The sequence below is a fragment of the Pleurodeles waltl genome, chromosome 9 (assembly GCF_031143425.1).
Source record: "Pleurodeles waltl isolate 20211129_DDA chromosome 9, aPleWal1.hap1.20221129, whole genome shotgun sequence".
NCBI classification, from domain to species: domain Eukaryota; kingdom Metazoa; phylum Chordata; class Amphibia; order Caudata; family Salamandridae; genus Pleurodeles; species Pleurodeles waltl.
Genome location: NC_090448.1, coordinates 1,050,177,065 through 1,050,202,416, shown reverse-complemented (window position 1 = coordinate 1,050,202,416; position 25,352 = coordinate 1,050,177,065). Strand labels below are relative to the sequence as shown.

General features: G+C 41.9%; 1 protein-coding gene across 1 annotated transcript in view; it reads right to left on the bottom strand.

Annotated features, from left to right (window-relative positions):
• Positions 1-1,532: 1,532 nt before the first annotated feature.
• Positions 1,533-25,352, bottom strand: part of PYGL (glycogen phosphorylase L) — a 141,523-nt gene continuing 117,703 nt past the window's right edge. The window contains exons 17-21 of the mRNA XM_069208675.1: positions 20,578-20,719; positions 15,895-16,102; positions 15,379-15,513; positions 5,224-5,290; positions 1,533-2,425 (exon numbers count right to left, since the gene is read on the bottom strand). Coding sequence (XP_069064776.1) covers positions 2,222-2,425; positions 5,224-5,290; positions 15,379-15,513; positions 15,895-16,102; positions 20,578-20,719 — 756 coding nt within the window. The 3' untranslated portion in view covers positions 1,533-2,221. The remainder of the gene's footprint in view (positions 2,426-5,223; positions 5,291-15,378; positions 15,514-15,894; positions 16,103-20,577; positions 20,720-25,352) is intronic.

The window sequence follows — 25,352 nt, the reverse complement described above, 5'->3', positions numbered from 1 at the left end:
TGAAATCCTATCAACATTCAATCTCCCAAATACGGATTTCTATAAATTCCTAAAAATAAAAGCCCTACTTAGAAAGTTTGAGCAAATCCGTTCTCCTAATCACCCTGACTTCTTCAAAGCTCAATGCCTCCAGTCATCTTGCTTAAAAAACAAATCTAGTCTAACATCTTCAAAAACATACTTCACTAAAATAACAATCAGGGCTTGGCGTTCACTGCAATCCTCTCCCCAGGATTCACCATTTCCTACTACCACGCTCAAAAAGAGCTAGTCTTTCCCCTTCAAAGACAAAAATTTACCATCAATCGCACAAATCAGAGTATGGTCACTACATAATGCACACTGGACTCTTTACACTTTCTAAACTCTGTCTCATTGATTCCAACCCCTGTTGAATTTGTAAATCTGCAATAGGTACCTCATCTTATGTTTTTTTTTTTTTTTTTTTAACTGTAAATGTGTCGCACCTCAGTGGTCCCAAATACAATCCCTGATTTACAAACTTTTTCAGATACAAGTGTCACTTAACCCTTCCACCATCTTACCAACGATCTTCACTGCAACCGATTCTCCTTTCTTTCCATAGACTGACCTTCTGTTAGAAGACCTTGTGTGGACCTTTGGAGTTAAACGGATTCTCTCAGAATGGAATACCTCCTCTAAAACCTACTTCCACACTTTGTGGAAATTGCTATGTCCACAAGAAGAATGGATAACATCTGTCTTCCTTTGGCACATATCTTAAACTCATGTAGAAGTTTTTGGGACTCTATTGATCTACAACCCGTAATGAGGAACCCTACCTGATCATTCACACTCTTCACTATTCCCTCTGATTAACTCTTTCTGTTGACTAAATCCACTCAGTTCTCAACCCCCCCCCCAATACAACTCTTTTATACTTCACACCTAGCCTACCATATCCTTTCTTTTTTTTCTTTCTCTCTCTTCCTTCTACTCACCGACTACTTCTCTAGGATCTCCTGTCCTCATCACCTTCGTCCCCTTATGTTCTTTTCTTTCTAGATGTTCCCACTGTTCCCCCCTTGCACCTTCCCTATTCCCCCCTTCCCTGTCTTCTGTCTAATTGTTTTACAGTTAGTTTCTGTCCAATTGTTTTACAGCCAACTCTATCCTCCATTAAAACCAACTGTACACGATTATAATACATTGCCACTGACAGACGTTTCATTACTGTATTTTGATCCATGTCTAACGATACAACCACATGTATCCTGTGGATCTTTCATTTTCAAGCATGCAATGCTTGAATTTCTGTACCATCTTCAATTTAAATTAAAAATAAATATATATATATTAATTGCCCGCATGAAAAAAAACAGACTAGACAATTCAGTAGCATATGTCACACATGGTTCCCTGTCATACAACCATTCCTAAATTTTAATTCATAATATTCTGCTGTTACATGGACCCACTTACTGCAAAGGGGGAAATAACAGATTATAAAGAAAGCCTGTTCCCATTGTGAACGTATTGCTCCTTAGCCTTTCCATAAACCAGACTCTCTCTGAGGTCCCCACGCAAAAATCATGCAATGGTTTATTCCAGTTAGCAGAAATCAACACCACGTTAGAGAGTGGAAAATGTGCAAAGGTAACAGTTATGTTGTGCAAGAAATATTACACTTTTGGTCTGAGTAAACTTTCTTTTCAAAAGCAGAAGTGGGTGTTTATGTAAACAGAACTGTCCCAACATTGACAAGTTTGGCTGTATTTTTGTCACAGTGACCTAAACATTTCTAAATCCTGTAGCTATCTTAGCAAGTCTACTTTTCTGTGGTATGTAAAAAGTATTTATTTGTAACACTAGAATTTTATACTATGGACTGTCTTCTTTTAAAAAGAAATTATTGTTCTTTTTCCTGCAAATAAAAAGTTTTAAATGCCCCAAATAGGTACAAAAATAGAGTTACTCTTTTTTCAAAACACAACTGAAACCCTCCAATTCCAAGAGCAGATAATTATATTCTGCAGTGGACAGCTTCACTCCATTAGGTGGTAATTAACCTAATAAAGAAACGCATTTTTTTTAGGTTATGTGGAGAAAATGTGTTTTTGATTTAATGTGTGGCAGCACTCAATTCAGACTCACCACACTTAAGACTATGCAAGCATACTTAAGAAAATGCACAATAATTCCTCTACACATTCTCACACAAATTCAGATCTGCCATATATTATTTTATGATGGCATCTCTTCAAAACTGTCGGATTGGTTTTCCTGTGGTATCATCATCCGGTTCATCCAGCACTTCCCTTGGTTCATTTGGTGGTGGGATCTTGATGTCGGAAGGCTCAACATTCCAGATATCCTTGGCATATTCCTTTATGGTCCTGTCACTCGAGAACTTTCCAGAAGCAGCTATGTTCCTAATCACCATTTTGGTCCATTCCTTGGGGTTCTGAAAATGGAAAGTTTGACAAACTGTTTTAATCTACAACTCTGTAAGAAATGTAACCATGGTCTTGTTACTAAACCTAGGGACTATACAAAAAGTACTGCTGCGCATGACTACCTGAAATTAATTTAAAATTAAAACAAACAAACTTTTTCCATACACAACCCATCAATATAACAAATTAAAATGATGACCTTGCAGGTCAAATTCTAGAATTGTATAATACTCTTTTTAAATTATTTAAAAACCATCATGCGTCCTCTGATAGTGTAGCTCTGAATTCAGCATATGGGCTATACCAGCATTTAAAACAAAAGTGTAAGAAAAAAAGTTGTATCCATTGCCCTACACCGTCATCAAAATTGTTTCACTAAAGGAAAACAAACTCTTGATCCTTCCATTTTTCATACAGAGCCCAATGGTAATATGTAAGAAAGGCACATGCTCAGTGAGGCCCTATAGTTTTAAAACAATGCTCTTGTAATACATTCTGCCCTATAATCTTTTGTGAAAAGGGGTGCGTGATCAGTCACAAGACCCAGAGTTCAGGATAGACTGTTCGTATTGAAGCAGGACCAAGATGAAGCTGCCTATGGCTGGATTGGGACAGTGGTCAAAAATAGTTGAGGCCTGAGCAATTACCAGTGGATGAGATTAATTCAAGCACTACACCCATCACTTTTTTATCTTCTAAATGATAATGCAGCCAAAACAGATATCCTAAAGTTCTTGGCAAGAGCTTAGAATAACTGGCACAGTTTCAAGATCTGATACTATATCCTACTGCAGGTACAGACGTGTGAAATAAATATGCAGCCAAAACTGGCATTTGAAGTTTCACTGATGGCTAAGGGATGTAAAACTAAATAAGCAATTGGTATATAGGCACTTGCGTTAGACACTAGAAAATAAAAAGATACACTATCTGTAGCTCACTTACAAATTACAATAAATGTGAAGGTCCTAGGTAATTGCACTTCTTATGTTGGGCAACCCATGTCATACATTACCTTGGATCAATGCATTCCACAAAGGTTTCCAGGGTTTCCCCCTCTTACTATTCTCTATCCTGGCCACATATTCAGTGACACACTAGACTAAGAAGGGCTGTAGAAGCAAGAGCAATGAAAGGTATTAAGCCATTCCAGATTTGGCATGATGTATTCATAAACCTCTCCAAAGTGTGCTATGCATGGGTTGGGAATAAAATAACAACTCAATAAATCTATTACTGTTAAATAAACTTAAGGACCACGGAATAAAAGAGCCCTTTTCTACTAAAGTAATCCAGGATCCTACTCTAAAACTTCCCCATTACAATGTGTGAAACCAGCATAACTTTGTATATGGTAGCAAGCTACAAAGAAGCAAAGCCACTAATGCATGTGCAGCTCTTTCACAGATAAGTGGACATGTGTCCTGGCCATACGGTACCTGCATTACTCCAACAAGGGCCTAAACCCCCTAAAAAGTTGGATGATGTCACAATTGTAGGGGGCCAAAGAGCTGTGGGGATGTAAGGGTGAGAGACACTGTAAATGGAGCTGTGGCGGGAGTGCGTTTTGAAGACCAAAGAAACTGCTGCAGTCTTTTCCTTCTACTGAACTGCAATCATCTGTCCTACACCACAACTAAATGAAAACAGCAGGTTGTTTTCACCACTGGAATGTGAATTTACTGCACACTGCTCTAGCCGCTTGGATGTATAGCTTTAAGAGGGATTGACTTCTTTAAACTGTATATGTTAATAACAAGAGAAGTCAAACTGATGATGATCCAAATGCATCGAGCCTCTCCCCGATTTTTCCATAGAGTTCATCTTAGGGAGGCGGTGTGGGACGGGGCTCAAGATGGTACATTAGGATCAGTACATCTAGACCATAACGACGGAGAAGATCCTGCCTAACTATATGGACGGTTTGAGATAAAAATAGTGGATGTTGCCTCCTCCCCAAGCTGAGAAGAGACATTTCACTTCACTACTGGCTTTGTTGGAACAAGCAACACTATGATTATGTTGAGCAGATTTTCTCAATTTTTACATGGTCAAGTTTGACTTTGGCTGATAACTCAGAACGTTTTTCTGTCTCCAGGGAGAGCCTGTCTTGTATGGTTCTTTGTTGTGGTAGTTTTAATAATGTTTAAAACTAGAATTTGGTGGTTTCCATCCAATACAGCAAGGTCTTTCCAGACAGCTTGTTTTGCCTTCGCAAAGTCAATCGACAGCACACTTTCCATGCTACTTTGAAAAACCTTGACACTTTTTCTGTACCTTGTTAAATTGTCTTTGTTGTGTCAGACAGCTTACCCGTTTCCTAGGCATACCAATCATATGGGTCTTGTGGCGATAGAACAACAGTATGCGGGGGTGCAAAAAAATGGAAAACATAAGTGCCACATCTCTCCTGCTTTAATGGGGAGGGAGTTTCATGTGGCAATGTGGGCAGTATGACAAGCACTGTGCACACAGGGAATTGTCAGATAGATGTTCTGGCCATTATCATGTGTGTAGTCTCATGTTAAGAACTAATCCTCAGTGATTTTTTGCATTCTTGGCAATACTGTGCACAATTATTTGGGCATTAAGAGCTAAGCCTGACAAAACAATAGAACCTTGCTAACGATATGTGGTTCACTTTTGAAGTAGTGCTTGATAGTATCACGCAGTTCAACAATAGATCCCCAAAAAGTACACAATGCGATTGTTATTGTGAGCATGTTAAAATCGAGCATTAAGTCAGCATGACAGAATGTTTAGTCACAAACTTGCAGAACCTCTCAAAGAGCCAACAATGTCTTACCTTGTACAACTGGCTGACCTTCTCTTGGCTTTTCACATATGCATCGTAATCAGCAAAGACTTTAAACCTGTTAACAGTGAGAAAAATGTAGTCAGTTTTATCATTTGCTGTTATAATTCCCTTGCTGGTAATATGTAATGTTACTGAGATGTACATCAGTTTCGTGGCATTATTTAGGTACCGTTACGTGAAAATCTCACATTTCTAGTGCATTAGTTCCAAACTGTAAACTGGTACTATAGAGATTTATTTTGGACTCTCACTGGAAATAACTACATTTCCTATTCACAACCCACACGTCGTTAAGCAAAAGCAGGCTGGGCAGTGACTAGAGAGCTAATGAAAATCAGCCTCCACCATCTTCCGGCAGGGGAAAAGCATGTTTTGAAAAGTTAGATTTTCAACCCACTTAATATCAAAATTCACCATTTGGTTGAAGTTTTAATAAATATAAAAAAAGGTCTGAGTGAAGTCTCTTGCCGGTACAGGTCAAAAGTTAGATTTAAAAGTATAATCAATACTTTGATTTTTCCTGTGTGTCAATTACAACCTGACCAGTGACAATGAAGTTTTGGGTCTAGTCACTGAAGGAACATGCCATTTGTAATATCTCACATGCTCCTCTCAAACACTATACACCCTTCTTTGTGTGTAGCAAGGTGTGCTTAGGAGTCTCATTCAATTTAATAATTAAAATCAGATTTTACTGCCAGAGTTTGACAGGTCTGTGCAGCAAGGTTCAAGCTGCTGTCAGGCTACACAAGGTAGGCCTGAAGCCATGTTTTCACTACCACTGTAAGAAGGCTCAGGAAGTGCTGCAGTCTGCAAGTGGCATTTAACTTTCCATGACAGAGGCATACTTCTGCCTTAAAAGCGATGGCTTTATAGGAACGTTAATTGTGCCAATCAGGTTTAAGAGAGTTTCAATAGGTTTAAAAAGGGAGCACATGCACTTTACACGGGGTTAAAGTCCACATAGTTGTAAAGCCAGCAAAACAGGGTCCAACAATAGGCCAAAAAATCTGGGGTGGCATTGGAAATAGGGTTACTGATTTGGGTGGCGAGGGGGTTGAATCCCTACTCACGCAGCAACCATAATCTCTCAGAGGGAAACACATGCAAATTCCAAATTAGCCTGTGGTTAACCCTTTGGTGGCTTGGCACAATCCAGTCAGGCTTAACTTGGAGGCATAGGGTAAAGTATGTTCGATGGCATGTGTAGCTGCAGATACACATGCTGTGCACTGTTCCTGCCATCTAGTGTTGGGCTCGGGGTGTTACAAGTTGTTTTTCTTCTAAGAAGTCTTAGAGTCACAGGACTGAGTGACTCCTCCCTTTCGGCTCCATTGCGCATGGGCGTCGACTCATCTTAGATTGAGTTCTTTCCGCCATCGGGTTCGGACGTGTTACTCTTCGGTCCGTAATTCGAATCGGGGAAACTTAGAAAATCATCGAAATTCGTCGGTATTGTTTACGTTCGGGAACGGTTTAGTATCATCACATCCGCACTGACAACAAGACCGCTTCGGCGGCCCTTCGGGGCTTTCGCCTTTGACCAAGGCCTGGTCGGCCTGACCACACCCGTCAGACTAATGGACCGGACCCCTTTCAGTTTCTGTCCGAAGTGTCACGCCAAGTATCCTTATACAGACCAGCATCGGGTCTGTAACCTGTGTTTATCGCCCGAACACAGAGAGGATACGTGTGAGGCCTGCCGAGCATTTCGATCCAAAAAGACCTTAAGGGATCGACGAGCAAGACGATTACAGATGGCGTCGAAGCAGACAAATCATCTCGACGTTGAAGAAGAAGAGATGCGGATATCCATTCAAGGTTCGGACTCTGAGGAATCCGACGGGGATCGACCTTCGACGGCGGTGCAAAAAGTGAGTACACCTGCCCCGTCCCACACCCAAGGTCAGAGCAAAAAACAAAAGGTCTTGGGGACGCCACTGCCAGAAGGCCATGGCTCGACCCACAGAAAGGAAGGTGACCAAGTAACATTGGCACCCAAAAAAGCCAAGACATTGCCGAAGACTTCCGACTCCGGTCGAGAAACCGGCACCGAATAAATTTGGCACAGAGTCGAGCAAGCCTCGAAAGAGCCTATCGGAACTGAAAAAGACAATTTCAATGGGAATTTCGGTACCGAAAAAAACCGCTTCAGAGCCGAAAAGGACTTCCTACACGGAAGAACAAGGGCTCTCTCTACAGCTAAAAAAAAGGCACAGATTCGAGCAGGAACTAAATTTGAAGAGCATGACCAAACTCAGCAGAGGCTACAAATCCAGAATGAGCGGAGGGATGGTTTGTATCTTCCCTGTGTCTAATTCAAAAGAAAGCTGGCTTTTCATGAGACTGAGATGCAACCAAAAGCCAAGGTGGTTAGAGAAAAGTCACCACCCCCACATTTCTCACCACAGGCGTCCCCACTTCAATCACCACAGTTGTGACCAGTGGGTACACCAATAGCACAGTCACCCACACATACTGGGATGACTCAAGATGATGTAGACCCATGGGATCTATACGACCTACTAGTTTCGGACAACAGTCCAGAGTGCTACCCAACAAAACCTTCACTGCCAGAGGACAGTACACATCCTATATGCAAGTACTGGCCAGAGCAGCAACATATCACAATGTGACAATGCACTCCGAACCAGTGGAAGATGACTTCCTATTTAACACTCTAGCAAACACGCATGCATCGTACCAAAGCCTGCCAATGTTACCGGGCATGCTTAAACATGCACAACAGGTTTTTCAAGAACCAGTAGAAGGGGCAAGCCATCACACCAAGGGTTGAGAAGTATAAACCGCCCCTGTCAGACCCTGTGTTTATAACACCACAGCTCCCTCCGGACTCAGTGGTTGTGGGGGCTGCAAGAAAACAGGCAAATTTGCAGTCGTCAGGGGATGCGCCACCCCCTGATAAGGAAAGCCGTAAATTCGACACAGCAGGGAAAAGAGTGGCATCGCAAGCAGCCAATCAGTGGCGAATTGCCAACTCACAAGCCCTACTTGCCCGCTACGACAGGGCGCATTGGGACGAGATGCAAGACATCATCCAGCACTTACCCAAAGAGCATCAAAAACGTGCCCAACAAGGGGTTGAAGAAGGACAGGCCATATCAAACAACCAGATCTGCTCTGCACTAGACTGCTGATACAGCGGCACAGACTGTCAATACAGCAGTAACAATTAGAAGGCATGCATGGCTGCGAAGTTCTGGGTTTAAACCAGAGATACAACAGGCGGTATTGAATATGCTGTTTAAGCAACATCAGCTATTCGAGCAGGAAGTGGATACCGCAATAGAAAAAATGAAAAAGGACACGGAGCCGGCCAAAGCCATGGGCGTGCTCTACTCCTCTCAATACAGGGGAACATTTAGGAAAGCACAGTTTAGGGGAGGTTTTATACAGCAACTCTCAGAACCATCCACCTCCCAAACAAAACCCACTTACCAGTCTCAGTACCAGAGAGGGGGGTTTTGTGGTTCCTACAGAGGACAGTTCCCAAGAGGGAGAGGAAAATTTCAGCCTGCCAAGCCAACCCTTAGTAGCAAGCAGTGACTTCAATGTCACACTTCCACACATCACTGTTTTGGGGGGGGGGGGGGGGGGAAGGAGGGGAGATTAACCAAATACTACCACTATTGGACACACATTACCACGGGCACGTGGGTCCTATCAATTATCCAACATGGTTACTGCATAGACTTCACAAGATTCCCTCCAGATGTTCCCTCAAGAATGCACAAAATGTCTATACAACACTTAGACCTATTACAAATAGAGGACCAAGCACTGCTAGCAAAAGAAGCCATAGAGCTAGTACCTTATCACCAGAAAGGAAAAAGGGGTTTACTCCCTGTATTTCCTTATCCCGAAAAAAGACAAAACATTAAGGCCTATCTTATATCTCAGAACACTGAATCTCTACATCAAATCAGATCATTTCCACATGGTAACACTTCAGGACGTAGTCCCCTTACTAAAACAAAGGGAACACATGGCAAAACTGGATCTCAAAGATGCGTATTTTCACATACCCATCCATCTCACAGGAAATACCTCAGGTTTGTAATACAAGGCAAACATTACCAATTCAACGTGTTGCCGTTTGGAATAACCACAGTCCCCAGGGTATTTACAAAATGCCTAGCTGTAGTAGCAGCTCATATAAGGAGACATCACATGCACGTATTCCCATATCTCAGAGGTCTTCAAACTGGGGGGCGAGCCCCCCTTGGGGGGCCTCAAGTGATCCCAGGGGGGGGGGCGCCTAACTCTGGCCAAAATAAATATTACACAGATAACATGCCTTTGTTTGAAGCAGAAGCATGTTATTGCAGTTTTAAAAAGGTAACAGTACTTAACTGCAATGTTTAAATAGGTCTAGACCAGTGGTTCCCAAACATTTTCGACCCACGGCTCCCTTGATCTATTGGCCACTGGCTGCGGCTCCCCATTATGTTACTTTTTGTTGGCGGGTGGGGGATGTAAGCCTGGCCTAGGGAGTACATCCATTTTTCTCCCTGAAAAGAATTGGGATGACGCCAATGAAGGTATTGTAATTCTATATATAACTGTAAAAAATAAAAATGTAACAGTTGTTTAATTACAGCATGCATAGGGTTTTTTAGTAAGGGGAAAATATTGCTGGCGTAACCCTAGTAAAATGGGCAGGTCTAATTTTTATGTAGTTATAACATAACTGTTTAAATATTGTGAAATGTAGAATCCCTTTAGTTGTGTTTAACCACCAGAGGGCGCTCAAGGACAAAATTAAAAAAGAGCTGCTACAACTGAGTAGTTTTATTTTGTACGAACTGGCCCAAGGACTATAAATAGCTCAGTGGTTCCCAAACTGTGTGCGGCGCCCCTGGCTAGTTTTGATGGCGCACCAGCGAGCCGCGGCGCACCAGCGAGCCGCGGCGCACAGATTGGGAACCACTGGTCTAGACCTATTTAAACATTGCCATCCTTCTAAAATAATTGTGAAAATTTATGGGGGGGGGGGGGGGGCCCTAATGATTTTTATTTTTCAACTGGGGGGGCGCAGCATTAAAAAGTTTGAAGACCACTGTCATATCAAGACAATTGGCTAATAAAAGCCAACACTCAACGACAATGTCACGTTCACACGCAATACTTAATAGATACTCTACCCAAACTAGGGTTTTCTATAAATTACCAAAAATCACATTTGCAACCATCCCAAATACAACAATATCTGAGAGCAACGCTCAACACACAAAAAGCAATTTCCACTCCAAGTCCACAAAGAGTTCTATTGTTTCAAAATATAAGATCAACCATGCAGCCAAACCAACAATACACGGTCAGGTTTGTGATGAAACTGCTGGGCATGATGTCATCATGCATAGCTATTGTCCCAAACGCAAGGCTAAACATGCGGCCCTTAAAACAGTGCCTAGCAAGACAGTGGACGCAGGCACAGGGTCAACTACAAGATCTAGTGTTGATAGACCACCAAACACACTCTTCGCTTCAATGGTGGAACCATGTAAATTTAAACAAAGGGCGGCCTTTTCAAGACCCAGTGCCTCACGCCATTATCACAACAGACGCATCCATGATTGGGTGGGGAGCACACCTCAACAATCACAGCATACAAGGTTAATGGGACAATCAGCAAAAACAACTTCACATAAATCACTTAGGCTTTTAGTGCTAGAAAGCCTGCTAACAGTTCTTTCAACCCCTTCTAGCCCACAAACACATTGTCAAAACAGACAATATGACAACAATGTATTATCTAAACAAACGGGGGGTGGGGGGGAACACTCGTCACAGCTGTGTCTCTTAGCACAAAAAAATGTAGCATTGGGCAATTCACAACAACATTCGCCTCATAGCACAATATATACCAGGCATTCACAATCAGTTAGCCGACAATCTCAGTCGAGATCACCAGCAAACTCACAAGTGGGAAATACATCCCCAGATTCTACAAGATCACTTCTACCGCTGAGGACACCAAACATAGATCTGTTTGCAACAAAAGAAAACGCAAAAACTTTGCATCCAGATACCCATACCCTCAGTCCAAGGGCAATGCTCTATGGATCAGCTGGTCAGGGATATTTGCTTACGCTTTTCCCCCTCTCCAGCTCATTCCTTATCTGGTCAACAAACTGAGTCAAAACAAACTCAAACTAATACTTCTAGCAACAGCGTGGGCTCGCCAACCGTGGTACACCACACGGTTGGACTTATCAGTAGTACCCCACATCAAACTACCAAACAGACCAGATCTGTTAACACAACCCAAACAACAGATCAGACACCCAAATCCAGCATCGCTCAACCTAGTAATCTGGCTCCGGAAGTCTTAGAATTCGGATTTCTAAACCTTTCAAAAGAGTGTATGGAGGTCATTAAACAGGGCAAGAAAACCCACAACAAGACATTGTTACGCTAACAAATGGAAAAGATTTGTTTGCTACTGCCAGGCTAATCAAATTATGCCGTTAGACGCCTCCACATGAAACATTGTAAGTTATTTACTACACTTACAAAAGGCCAATCTAGGCTTTTCTTCCATTAAAATCCATCTCACTGCAATATCTGCAGATTAAACATACAAAATCGCTTTTTAGAATCCCAGTTATTAAAGCCTTTATGGAAGGACTAAAAAGAATTATACCCCCCCCAAGGACACCACCAGTACCTTCGTGGAATCTTAATATTGTATTAACAAGACTCATGGGCCCACCATTTGAAACCATGCATTCTTGTCAAATCAAATTTTTGACTTGGAAAGTAGCCTTTCTAATAGCCATCACATCACTTCGAAGAGTTACTAGTCAAGAACCCTTTATACAAATACATAAACAAAGTGGTTCTCCGTACAAATCAACATTTTTTACCAAAAGTCATATCACCGTTTCATCTAAACCAAACTGTGGAACTCCCAGTCTTCTTTCCACAACCAGACTCGGTAGCGGAAAGGGCACTGCATACATTAGACATAAAAAGAGCGCTAATGTATTACATTGACAGAATGAAACAATTTTGTCAAACAAAACAATTGTTCGTAGCTTTCCAAAAACCTCATGCAAGTAACCCTATATCCAAACAGGGCATTGCCAGATGGATAGTTAAATGCATTCAAACTTGTTACCTTAAAGCTAAAAGAGAACTACCCATTACACCAAGGGCACACTCCACTAGAAAGAAAGGTGCCACAATGGCTTTTCTTGGTAATATACCAATGACAGAGATTTGTAAGGCAGCCACCTGGTCTACGCCCCATAAAACATTACTATGTAGATGTGTTAGCAACACAACAAGCCACAGTAGGACAGGCTGTATTAAGAACATTATTTCAGACAACTTCAACTCCTACAGGCTGACCACCACTTTTGGGGAGATTACTGCTTTGTAGTCCATGCACAGCATGTGTATCTGCAGCTACACATGCCATCGAATGGAAAATGTCACTTACCCAGTGTACATCTGTTCCTGGCATGATACACTGCAGATTCACATGCGCCCTCCCACTGAGCCTATAGCCGTTTTTGTTGCATGTAAATTGTAAATATGTAAATAAATATTCTTTTACTACACACTGTGTACTTACATTTCTACTCCATTGCATGGGCACCTCTAGTATCCTTATTTTACCATCTCCTACCTCACCCTTTGCGGGGAAAACAATCTAAGATGGAATCGACGCCCATATGCAATGGAGCAGAAAGTGGAGGAGTCACTCGGTCCCGTGACTCGAAAAGACTTCTTCGAAGAAAAACAACTTGTAATACTCTGAGCCCAACACTAGATGGCAGGAACAGTGCACAGTATGTGAATCTGCAGCGTATCATGCCACGAACAGATGTACACTGGGTAAGTGACATTTTCCTTATGCAGCACTTCAAACAGTAATAAAGTGAAAACACAACAAGAAAAATCCCACACCAATTTAGAAAAAAAGATGAAAACAACAAAAGTCCAGTCAGTAGAACCAGAGATATGCAATTTTAAAGATTTAAGTGACAATAGTGCTAGAAGCACAAAGTGGCAACTGTGACAGAGGACGAGTTCAGGCCGATCGCGATGGAGAGTGGGCCGGATAGAAGGTCCAGGTTTAGGTTCGTTGAACAAAGTAACCTATATCCTGGTTGCCGAGCGTTGCGAGCTCCAATTCCAAAGATTGGTCACACAGAGGCAGTTCCAGGGACCTGCGAGACAGCGCTACAGACTTTTGCATCATCATCACTGATGCCACTGATGAGGGGGATTGCAATGTGACGTCCTGCATCCAAGACGGCACATGCACCAACAGTTCATGATAAGCTTCAGGGCTGCGATGCAAAGTCCTGTGGTGTTGTCAAGCTCCAATGAGACTGCGGGCTGTGATGCAAAGTCCGGTGCATCGATCGGGCTGCGGCTGTGAGGAGATGCATCGTGCGGTGTCAGTTCTGCTCAGGAGACCGCAGCTGAGTTGGCACAGCACCTTCAATTCCACATCCAATTCTTCAGAACTGGGGTGACAGCACTTGGGGCAAGACTCTCAGCAAGTAGACTCCAGGTGTTAGGTTCAAGATTGTGGGGCCTTTTCTGTCCCAGAGGTTCTGATCAGGAGGCCAGCCAACTAGCTCCTGGAGTCACTGTGGTGGTCCTGGGTTCAAGATGCAGGCTCCGCTCCTTCACTCATGCAGCAAAGCAGCAGACTAGTTGCCCTTCTCAGTCTTCCACAGGTGCAGATGTGTGCTCCAGAGTTGGGTCTGATGTTCCAATATTAATACCTAGTGTTAGCTTCAAAGTAGGAGAAGGTTCTGGGGGGTTTCTATCCTCTGAGGTTTTTTAAAAAAAAGTTCCTGCATTCTTGCCCTGTCCCCAGCTTGTGGGGGATTACAAACATTTAGTGTCAAACTTTGTGAGAGTGCCCAGGCAGAGCCTTTGTGATGTTCAAGTGTGGTATGTGACAGCTCCTTCCCATCATAAAGTCGGAGATAGCCCATCCTGCTAACACCTGTATTTTTCTTTGACTCACAGTCTAGGAACAGTACACAAAGACCAACTTTCCATTACACCTGGTAATGTGATGCAGGATACAGGCAGCACGCACCAAATGATTCAAATAAGAAAATACCAACTTTCTAAAAGTGGCATTTTCACAATTGAGATTTAAAATCCGGCTTAATCATTAAAGAGGGGTTTAAATGAAAATTTCATAGACACTAAATTCGAGATTCGTACCTGCTCCCAATGGAAGGTTAGCACTTTTCAATATTACAAGTTAATCCAATGTTATCCAATGGAGAGCCTGTCCTTGTTGTAGTGAAAATGAATTTAGAGTTTTTCACTACCAGGGCATGTTTTAAAATACACTGCACTCTGCCCTATGGGCTGTATACCTGCCCTAGGGGTGATGTGCATTAAAAGGCATGGTTTAGGCTTGGCAAAAGGTTTATTTTGCCAGGTTGAAATAGCAGGGTAATACTGCACACAGGATGCAGTGGCAGGCCTGATAAATGTTTAAAAGAGCAGCCTAAGTGAGTGGCACAATAAGTGCTGCAGGCTGACTAATAGCATTTAATTTATAGGTCCTGGGTGCACGTAGTACCACTTTACTAGGGACTTACAAGTAAATTCATTGTGCCAACTGGGTGTAAGCCAATTTTACCATGTTTAGAGGAGGGAGCCCACGCACTTTAGCACTGGCAAAGCGCACGTAATCCTAAAAGCAACAAAAACGAGATCAGCAAAAATGAAATAAGAAACAAAGTTTGAAGGGAGACCACCCTAAGGCTGTCAGGTCCTAACAGGTGGCCATGAAGAAAAGGTGGATTTTCTATGTGTGTTAAAAAGGCAACCCAGGTTGTGAACATGCAAGCAACATGTACGTATCAGTGGTCTATGGAAAACTGATCTAAGTGAACCAATGTATTCAATATTTTAATTTCATAACCTATTAGTATAATAAATGAACTACTAATTACTCAATGGAGATCAATATGATCGGAGTAATTGTACAGTTTTAGGCATGAGATAAAGTAAACAAACTAGCAAAAGTCAATATAAATTACCATAAACACAGAAGCATAAAAGTGTGATTCATACAGACTGTGGATGCAGCCAAGGCTTTATATTCTAGCTAGGGTGTGGGTGAATACTGACCGGTCGTGGTAGAACAGCATATCTGTAACATCCTTGAAGAGATCAGGCTGCTGAGGAGAGAAGTAGCCACTTTTGATCTGATCCATGACTTGCTTCAGTTCTGGGAGTTTTTCATAGTACTCCTGAGCATTGTAACTAGAAGGCAAAAAACAACCTAGTTTAATCAAAAGAAACCTTAGTGGAATAAAAATTAAGGAAGCATGACTAAACCAGGAAGTTTGAAACTTGGTAGCTCAAAAACACGGGCAATATATAAAGCACTTCTTTCGATGTTATATCACGTACCAGAAGCTAGCAATCATCCCAGCAATCCAAAGCTCAAATTCTAGTATCCAGTAGGAAATGTGGCCTTCCGTACAACCCCAGAATCAACACATTGGCAGTGCTATTGGGAAGTGTTTAGTCTCAAGCAAAAGTTTAATACATAATATGCAGAGGTTAGGTGCGGTAGTATAAGGCTAACTAATATTATAATTTCCATATATTGCTGCTCGGCTATAACAGAAGAAAGTGTACCCTTTCTTGTCCAGTTCGGCCACATCTTCTACCCTCATGCCGAAAATGAATAAATTCTCTTCTCCTGCTTCCTCTGCCATCTCCACGTTGGCTCCATCCATGGTGCCAATGGTCAGTGCTCCATTGAGCATAAATTTCATGTTGCCTGTACCAGACGCTTCAGTGCCTGCTGTAGAAATTTGTTGAGACAGGTCTGTGGCTGGGATCACTGCAAACAATATTCATCATAGTCACCACCAGTTACAGCATTTTGAGAAGTATATACTCAGGTGAAACTAAACCTTGAGCACTCATTCCAAGTTCACTGCTAACATTATTTTAAATTACTTATTTTTTTAGATTAGAAAATGCAAATAAATGCAGTAGTAACTGAAAACATAAGATGGTATATTAGATGGAGCACTCAATGGTGCTTAAAATTATTGTACAAAAGGAATTGCTAGAAGTTAATTACTAAAATTTTAAAAAAAGCACACTCCACGCCTGAATAAATATCTATGGCGGCAAAATTAGTAGACACAGTTACACCAACCCAAAATCCTCAGGATTCGCACTGAGATAAATAAAAACAGGAAGACCATTCACCAGGATTAGGTATAGCATTTACAACAATCTGATTCCACATTTTTGTATTTATTCTGAAATCAAAAGTCAAATCCTAAACAGTAATACATTTCTTAATTATGTAAATGGCAATATATTTATACACACACACACACACACACACACACACACACACAGGTCTCAGGACTACCCAGCGATTCCAAAATTAAAGAAATCAAGCGCTATATGAATGATGTATATTTAGAGCTGCAGTATTTGCTGAATTTGTAAGAGCAGACTAATTAGAAAGAGGGGGATCACGAGAAGATTAACCAATATTCTCTGTGGAGGCGCTTTATAGAAAGAAAAAAAAAACAAAACAGCGGCAGGTACCCAAGATAATTCACTATTGTTGAGATCATGCCAGAGTATCTTCTCCAGAGGGGCCCCCACCCTAACAGAGTAAAACGTCAAGGCATACCTGTAACTGAATTCCAAAGAGGACCTCACAAAACATTATGCAAGAACCTTCAAACATCATTCCATAATTGGCAGAGAAGAAAGACTACTTGACATTTAATCTAATACTAACAATACTGCTCACTACAAGGTGATATTCAATTCTTTGGTGACCGCTTTGATCACAGACCCTGCTGGGGCATTAAAGTGTCATTTAAAGCAAATGCCCTTCCAGTGCATCCCACCATAACTTTCTTTGTGTGAAGGGTGTCAGGCAATTAAATCCCAGTTTCACTGTCCCTGCTTTCATGGTGATAAGATTGCCAGCAACAGTTTGCCAAATTTCGTTTTGGCTTTACTTTTTCGGAGAAATACTTAAGATTTTTGTGAAGCACTATTTCATAACATTGTATCAGAAACTATGGAGTCATTTAACATAAAAGCAAAAAATGTCCTTTCAAAATGTAAATCATTCTAAGTGAATTAGGTTCAAGTCATCTGATACAGTATGACTTAGAAAGCCATTCTAACTCCAAAAGAAAATCATAAAAAATGGCAACAACCAGCCGACACTTGGTTCAGCAATAAAGGTTTTGCCGTTAAAGGTCAAACCATACATCTACATAAATCTCCCCTCTGGTCAGACTCAACTGAAATATTTTTAACAGTAATCATTGGGCCCGACTTGTAAATAGTTTCACTTTTCTTCTTTGTTTTTTTTTTAAGTCCCCACTGAGTCTAGTCACCAATGATAAGGGATTGCAAAGGAAGGTCTGCACGCTGAGTACTGTCTCTCTCTCTCTCTCTCTCGTTAGGATGCACTTTCTGAACAGAGATTTATTCTCAGCATCCAGAGACCTGGCTGCTTTTAGAGAAATTATTTACCATATACGAAACTAGAAGGGGTCTGATATTCAACATTTATAAAGAACTAACAAGCACACAAGCCCCACTACGATGGTCCTATATGAAAACTTGGGAGAAAGATTTGGGTATAAAAATGTCTCTAAATCAATGTCATGCACTTTGGTGAGATATTGCAAACCTGGCTCCTAGCATATGGAATGGAAAAACACATTAGAAGAAGAAAAAAAAAAAAAAAAAAAAACTGATATAGGACCCTTAATAGGCCAAGTAAAATATCCCTTGGTGCTGACAAACATTGTTAGAGGAAATAAGGGATGGTGGGAGATGTACGTATTTGATGGAACTGGCCAGTATTAAATACTAACTGGGAGAACATCCTGAGCTGTAACACAGGGGCAATGGGTCTCCCTATAAACAGAAGACTCGAGGATTTTTGTGACTAGGACCCGACATAATGGATGGCTGACAATTACTGGTGATTTCTAACATGCTGTTAGCTGCCAAACAGTAGATTGCATTGAGATGAAATTGGGTTCTCCTCCTTCCGTGCATCATTACAGAGATCACAGTCAATCATGGCAAAGGAGATGCTTACTTTCAGCGAGTGAAAGGAGAAGCAAATTTTGCACCGTTTAGAAATGGGTTAATGATTACCTTCTGTCATATTCTACTGAGAACTCCTTGACTGTCACTGAAAATGGGGAAAATGGGGAAATGAGGCAAGACTAAAGGACACTGACCCAAGAAATCTTGTAAAGACACTGTACAAAAGGGTTGCATTTGTGGTATTGTTCTCTAACCTATGGCGTGGCAGGAGTTTAGACAGACTGCTGTTTACTGTGATCAGGTGTAGGTCATTGCAAAAAGGCTGTGTTCTGGGCCTAGATTTAGCAACATATTGTGCATTATTGGCGATAAGTTTAAAATGTCTTCTGAAAAAACATAATTTGTCTAACTACAGCCAAGTTACACGACCACTGCATTTGTTGTAAACATCGCTCATAGGCCACATCTCTATAAGACATCCATATCAATTATTATTCAAAACACTGGCCAAATTTAGTTTATTTTTGAAAAAAGGTATGCCCAAGTCATTTAAGCACATCCAGACATCTCTCTCAGTAGAATCCCTCATGTGAATGTGTCGTTCTGGAGGTTTTATGCAGCCTTCTATTCATAGAGGCCATATTCAAATTCCAATGAAGTATAGCATTTGCAAAACAATCCATAGCCTTCCTCACCACGTGTAAAATCAAAGCAGATGCTTTATACCTCTCTGAGCATTCTTCTTCCTCACTCAACACGAATCCATCGATCAAACAGAGTTTAAAGCATGTGATTTGAAGAAGTACTTTCTTGGCACTCTGTGCTCTATCTCTGTCCTTCAAGCTTTAGAGTGACTCTTCTAAAACTAAGTATTTGGGTTTCGTAGGCCTCATTTCAAATCAATTTAGTTTAATTTTGGAAACAAGTTAGTCTTTTCATTTCCTTCATTGCCAAGATTTTACTTCCACATGAATGCTGTCTGTAGCACAGCCTTTTCCATACCCACCACACCCTGCAAACATGTGTGAATCTTGATCATTTGCTTACACTTTGCCACCATCAGAGCTATCCTCAAGGAGAAGCACATTAATCCTGGCACATGCGAGAGCCATCGATTCATACTTTTGTCAAGAAGTACTCTTTTGGGTCACAGCTTTACCAGATTGTTGCTGCTACCTTTTGGATCACTTCCAAGCACACGCTTGTTCTAATCCAATGCACAATACTTGCCAGAAAGATTTCACATCCCTGTGCAGCCCTGCTCTCATTCGCTTATTGAACACTGAGTGCACTACAATAACTTCCCCACCCTCTTTAAAAAGGTTATCCACAACACTGCTCCACCCCATCCTTCCCCTCAAATTAGGTCTGGTCAATCTGTTGGTTCTCATGGCCCCTTCTCTCCCAGTGTGTTTCGAAATAATTCTTTTACATGCTTGTTTACTGCCCTCTTCCATTGAAATATAGTACGGGCACTGAACAGGAGAGGCTAAAATGAGCCAGAGGTAATAGCAGTACAAAGCTCAGGAGACTGTCTAGCATGTGATATGTAGGTTTAGAACACACTTTTGTTTTAAATTCAATCTCGGGTAGAGGTATTATTTGAGTGCTTGCTTTCCTGTTTTTGTCTTATTTAAAACGATTATTCTTATTCATTATTATTTTTTATATTTATATTATTATTGTTATGATTGTTAGCAGGAATGCTACAGCAAACTTCCAATTATCAATTTTCTGTACTTTCTGCAAACTGCTGTTTACAGTTGTGCTTGTAAACAAAAGTCGACCTCGAAAGTCTTTAGTTCACACAGGAGCTTTGACCATTACTATTCCCAACCACTTTTAAGCTGCTTCAATATTTCTTTAGCGCACATACCGTCTCACACCCTCATTACATTTAAACAAACTACTAAAAACAATCCAATTTGTTAGCAAGCAAATCCCCCCCATGGCTCCTAGTCTTTCTTTCTTGCGCTTCCATTGTTTCAACTTCTTCCTTTTCACCGACACGCAAGTCACATAAGTCATGCTGCATTGTGGACACCATTTGAGGGAACTGCATTGGCAGAACGCTCAGTGCATGCCCTTCCTTGAAGATTGAAGGCGGTCAGAACACAGCTCTTTTTACAGTACACTAGTGATTGCACCATCTCCCTAGGGTATCAATTGGATCTTAAATGCGGTTATCTAAACATAGCAATGCATCAAAGATGTTTCAAGATAAGTTCTACACTGAGACAAACTTGACACAAATAGTCCACATTTCACCTTTTTCAGCCAGAGATACCCTGTAGTTCTCCAAGTAGATGACCTTTAACTTGCTGCCCACAACGGGATCCTTATTCACCACTTCTCCTACAGCGGTAATGAGTTTGATGATCATCTTGGCCATGTGGTACCCTGGGGCAGCCTGCAAAATAAACGCCATTATATTTGTAAATTATTAAAGCAGAAGCCTAGCAACTAAGCATCTCAGATGTTGGTCAATGCCAAGTCACTGGTACCCCGTATCCATACAGCAAATCTTTACGAGGCTCTGAATAAAAAAAATTATAGGTTTTTTGCTTCTTACCAAGAGGCTTTTTCCTTCGGTTGTGAGACATGACCGTAGCAAGCTACTTTTTGATTCATTGAGTTATGAGTTTGTCTGCTTTGGCATTAGACCACCATATAACAAAATTGTGCAGATGAACAAAAGTATGTGCTAAATAGCATGTTTATATAAAGTGTTTGGGTTCATTTTGTGTTTATGTACAGAGTGTAAAGCACAATGAATTACCAGGGTTGGGCAAGAGCATATTACGCAGAAGGAAATAATTAAATATAAAAATGAAACATAACCCCACATGGGGCTTGTTAGGACAACTGCATACAGATAGCATTTCCAGCTAGACACTAGGCAGTAGTTTAGCCTAGAATTAGCATTTTCTATTGGTGAATAGTATCCATTATCTTTCGTTCTCCAAAACCCAAAAAGTGCATACTTTGCTCGAATTTTTTTTTTTTTTTTTTTAAATGTGCCAGTCCCACCGCATCTACATGTTGGCTTAGAAGTAGGATGGGGAGTGTCCCACAGGATACAGATGAGGCTCCTATTTTTCTTAATCTATGAAATGTTACGGTACTCCACTGTGCTTGGAAATGTTCTCTCCATTACTAGTCTGCAGGATTAATTCCTACCATTTTAACCTAACAAGTCCTTCACCTTCCCAAACACCGACCCTTGGCCAGTCGATAGCCCACGTGGCCCCAGACAGCATATCAAGAACTGAGGCTCTCATTGCGACTTTGGCAGTCTTGTTAAAAGACCACCGAAGCCGGGGGCGTCAACATACCGACAGTGCTGGTGGTATGTTTGGCTCCCTATTATGACATTTCCACTGGCCCAGCGGAAAAGTCACCACAACATTGAAGCCGGCTCGTAATCAAGCTGGCGGCAATGTTGAGGTGCGTAGGGTGCAGCAGCACCCGTCACGCATTCCACTCCCTGTAATTCAGGCAGTGGAATGCATGATGGGGCTGTGCATGGGGACCCTGCAGTGCCCATGCCATGCCCAGTCCATGGGCACTGCAGGGGCCCCCAGGTACCCCGATCAAGTCTCCAATACCGCCAGCCTTTCCATGGCGGTGTTTACCGCCATGGACAGGGTGGTGGATGGGGACATGTAATCCCCAGGGAAGCTTGCAGCGCTGCCCTGGCAGATTACAACCGCCGGGACCGCCAGGCTGCAGGCAGCATTACCGTTGTGGGTCCTCCACGGTCATAATGTAGCAGTAAGTATCGCCAGCCTGTTGGCGGTACTACCGCAACATTATCGCCACCCGCCGGGGTCATAATGACCACCTGAGTGTCAGCTGGTATGCCAATCCCCGACAAGTCAACTCAACCTAAACTTAGGAAGTACCAACTAAGTACAGAGTATTGAACCCACTGATCAGGAAGTTATGCCTGGGTTGACCAAGTACCAGTGTTGCTCACACCACTTTGCTTTAAATTTTCAGTGTCGCTCTTTGGTTGAAAATGCATGTGGTAGGGCCGGCTTGTGTACCTGCATTTCTGCTTTCTAGGTTGTGGTCTCTGAAAGGCAAGAACAGCAGGAAAACGCAAGAACACCAATGGAATGAGGAAAAGCCTAGCTTGTATAGGTCTTCAACGGCGTACCTCATGTCCCTATTGGCATAGGCTGCATAGCGACCCCACTCTGCATTCTAATGCTGGTCAATGCCAAGATCCCAACATCCTGCATTATGATCCAAGTATTTTGTTCCCAGTTAGCATTAGTTTTGGATTTTCTGAGGCGGACTTCAAATAGTTTTTGTCTCTCTCTGCAGACGCCAGAGTATTCTTGTGCTCACTGCTCACCCTAAAGTTTGCCTAACAATATATATGCTTGATCAGGATCCAGATATGACCTGCTTTTATGTAGTATTTTCAATTTCAAAAGAACACCATCTCTCTCGAACTTTGAACCAAAGAAAAGTAAAGTGAAAGCCTTTTTGATTTTAAGGAGTTTGTATGAAGCTCTTTTTAGAAGAATGGGTTACAATGTCCCAATACTCATTCTGTGAGAGCTGCCGTGTAGATGTTGCACCTCACCCCTCACTTCCAGCCTCCTGTTAACCCTTGCAGTTTCTTGACCTCTACTTTGAGTTTCAATACAGTTCTTACTATTGTTGCTGTTGTGTTTTCCACATGTCACCCTTTCCACCACTTTTTCAGATTTGTTCTCACCAGTTTAAACTTGATAGCTATGGTTTCGATTACATATCCAGTGAAACCGTGGTGTTGCCTAGCATCTTCACAACTTCTTTGAAGGAATGTTACAGTGCTTTTTAATCATCTGCTAGGTCTTCATTCAGAGGTGAAGCCATGGACGGACATCCAATAGCCACACACCAGCTCTGTGAATTGGTCCACCATAGTCTGTTGCAGTTTCTCAGAAGGTCCTTCACCATTGCTCCCTGAGCATAACGGCAATCGTGTCAAACCAGTGACAATTCAGAACTGCTACATCACATGCTTGAACAATCATCCTGGCCGCGTGAACAGTATTCTTGTAGTGTGGGTACGGGGATATTCTGTATGACTTGCCATGCCCCTATGGACTTCACACAGCCACAGCTCTTTCATGCAACAGAACACACTGGGCCAGTTTGTTTGCCTTCCCTTTCAAGGTTCTCCCCAAAGTGACCGTAATGTGTGCCTTGCCAACAGCCACCTGACACAGAGGATCTGCACCTGCAGTCACATCGCCTGGATACCTGTGCTTCCTAGGGTAGGGTCTGCAACCATAACAATCATGTACTATGAGCGGCAGTCACTAAGTGATCTACTACCTTCATGTTCTTAGCCCAACAGTCCCAGCTAGTCCCCTCTTGAACCCTGCAGTATCTTCTCCCACTCAGAACTGTGTTGTGTTCAGGTCTGTCTGATGGTCTGCATACCTTGCAACAGAACTGTCCGGAGGTAAATGAAAGCATGCAGGGGGGGGGTCTCTACACAACATGTGCCCCAAGCTCTAGTTCACCAACATCACTGTTGTGCCTCTTCCTAACCCCACTCAGCTCAGCCATCAACGGCAACTAATTTTGCCTTTATCTCATTGGGCACACGTTAGTGTCCCACCTTCCCTTCAGTCGAATCGGTTATTGAAACCCTGCAGGATCTCACACTTGTACTCTTTTATTGCTAAAGGCAAGCGCGCTTATGCCTTTTAGCTATATTAGAACATTGGACTGTTGAGCACTCAATTTGAGACAATGGAGTAGCTCCAGTCTTCTAATGGTTGCTAAAAGCCCAGAGCTCCAACATTCCAATGTGTCTTCACAGCTATGGCGGACTAGAAGGTTATAGGAAACTATATATACTTCTCTCTGGCATTCACAGTTTCCCAATATTACCAATAACATTGGCTGTTTGCAAGGAGGCTCGTAGTACTCAGGCTGCAGTGACATGATGGATTTTAATGCGTTTCACTTTTGTAAGACGTGACTATAGTGTTCATTAATAAAAGTAATTCTTTAAATATCTCAAGTTTTGATCATGCTCACTTCCGTTCTCAGTCAACCCACAGTGCACAGAAGTAATGCTGCCAATAAATGCATATTTAAAAGTGCAAATTAAGGAAATACTATTTTATCAAAAAAATCCCAATGATAAATAGAACTGGGTGGAAATTGAACCGGAATGTTATTGCAATCTTTATCTGCAGCCACACAGAGTTACAACCCATGCAAAACTAAAGATGCAACAACCCTTAACTAATTACAGACTTCATCTTTCACCGGCTAAGCTATGTTACTGGCCCATTTGCCAGTCTCTGGAATGCAACTGATGTGACCCCTTACATGCTAACCCCTCATATATGCTGGCTATGTGCCTGGCTATGTGATAACTGGATTGATCTATTTTGGAATATTGCCCAGAAGTGATTACACAAGGCAGAATTACTATGAATAAGTGTATCTATCTCTAATGATGGCTCCATATTTAAGCACTGGACTTCCACGTCTGCCAGAAAAGAAAACATACTTGTCAAACTCAGTAATAGTGGCCTACTGGCTAGAGTAGTGGAATCCAATTACTAAAACACCCATTTTAAAAAGCTAGCTTGCCATGAGAGAGTATTTGCATGTCGTTTAAAAAAAAAAAAAAAAAAAAAAAAAGGCACCTCTTGAATAATAAGCAATTTAAATATAAATAGGGATCCTCAAGACCAATAAACAAAGCAAAAAAGTAACACTCTATATTAGACCAGCATGAGCCCGGCACCCCCAGAACCTTTGGAAAAATTAGGTCATCCTGGTTATAGTTTACTAATCATTGGTCTCTGGTCCCTTTGTCATTTTGTACTGTTGTCGTTTTCCAAGCAAGAGAGGTTTCACTTATCAGACACATTCTCTCAATAATTTCCAACTAGACAGTCAAGCAGGTTTTCTGTGACTGGCAGAAGCTGTCTCGTTCAGGAGCACGAGGGAAGAGCCAACCACCAACCAAGCGAGTGTGAGCGGGCCAAGCTTGTTACGCTTCAACTGTGTGGGGT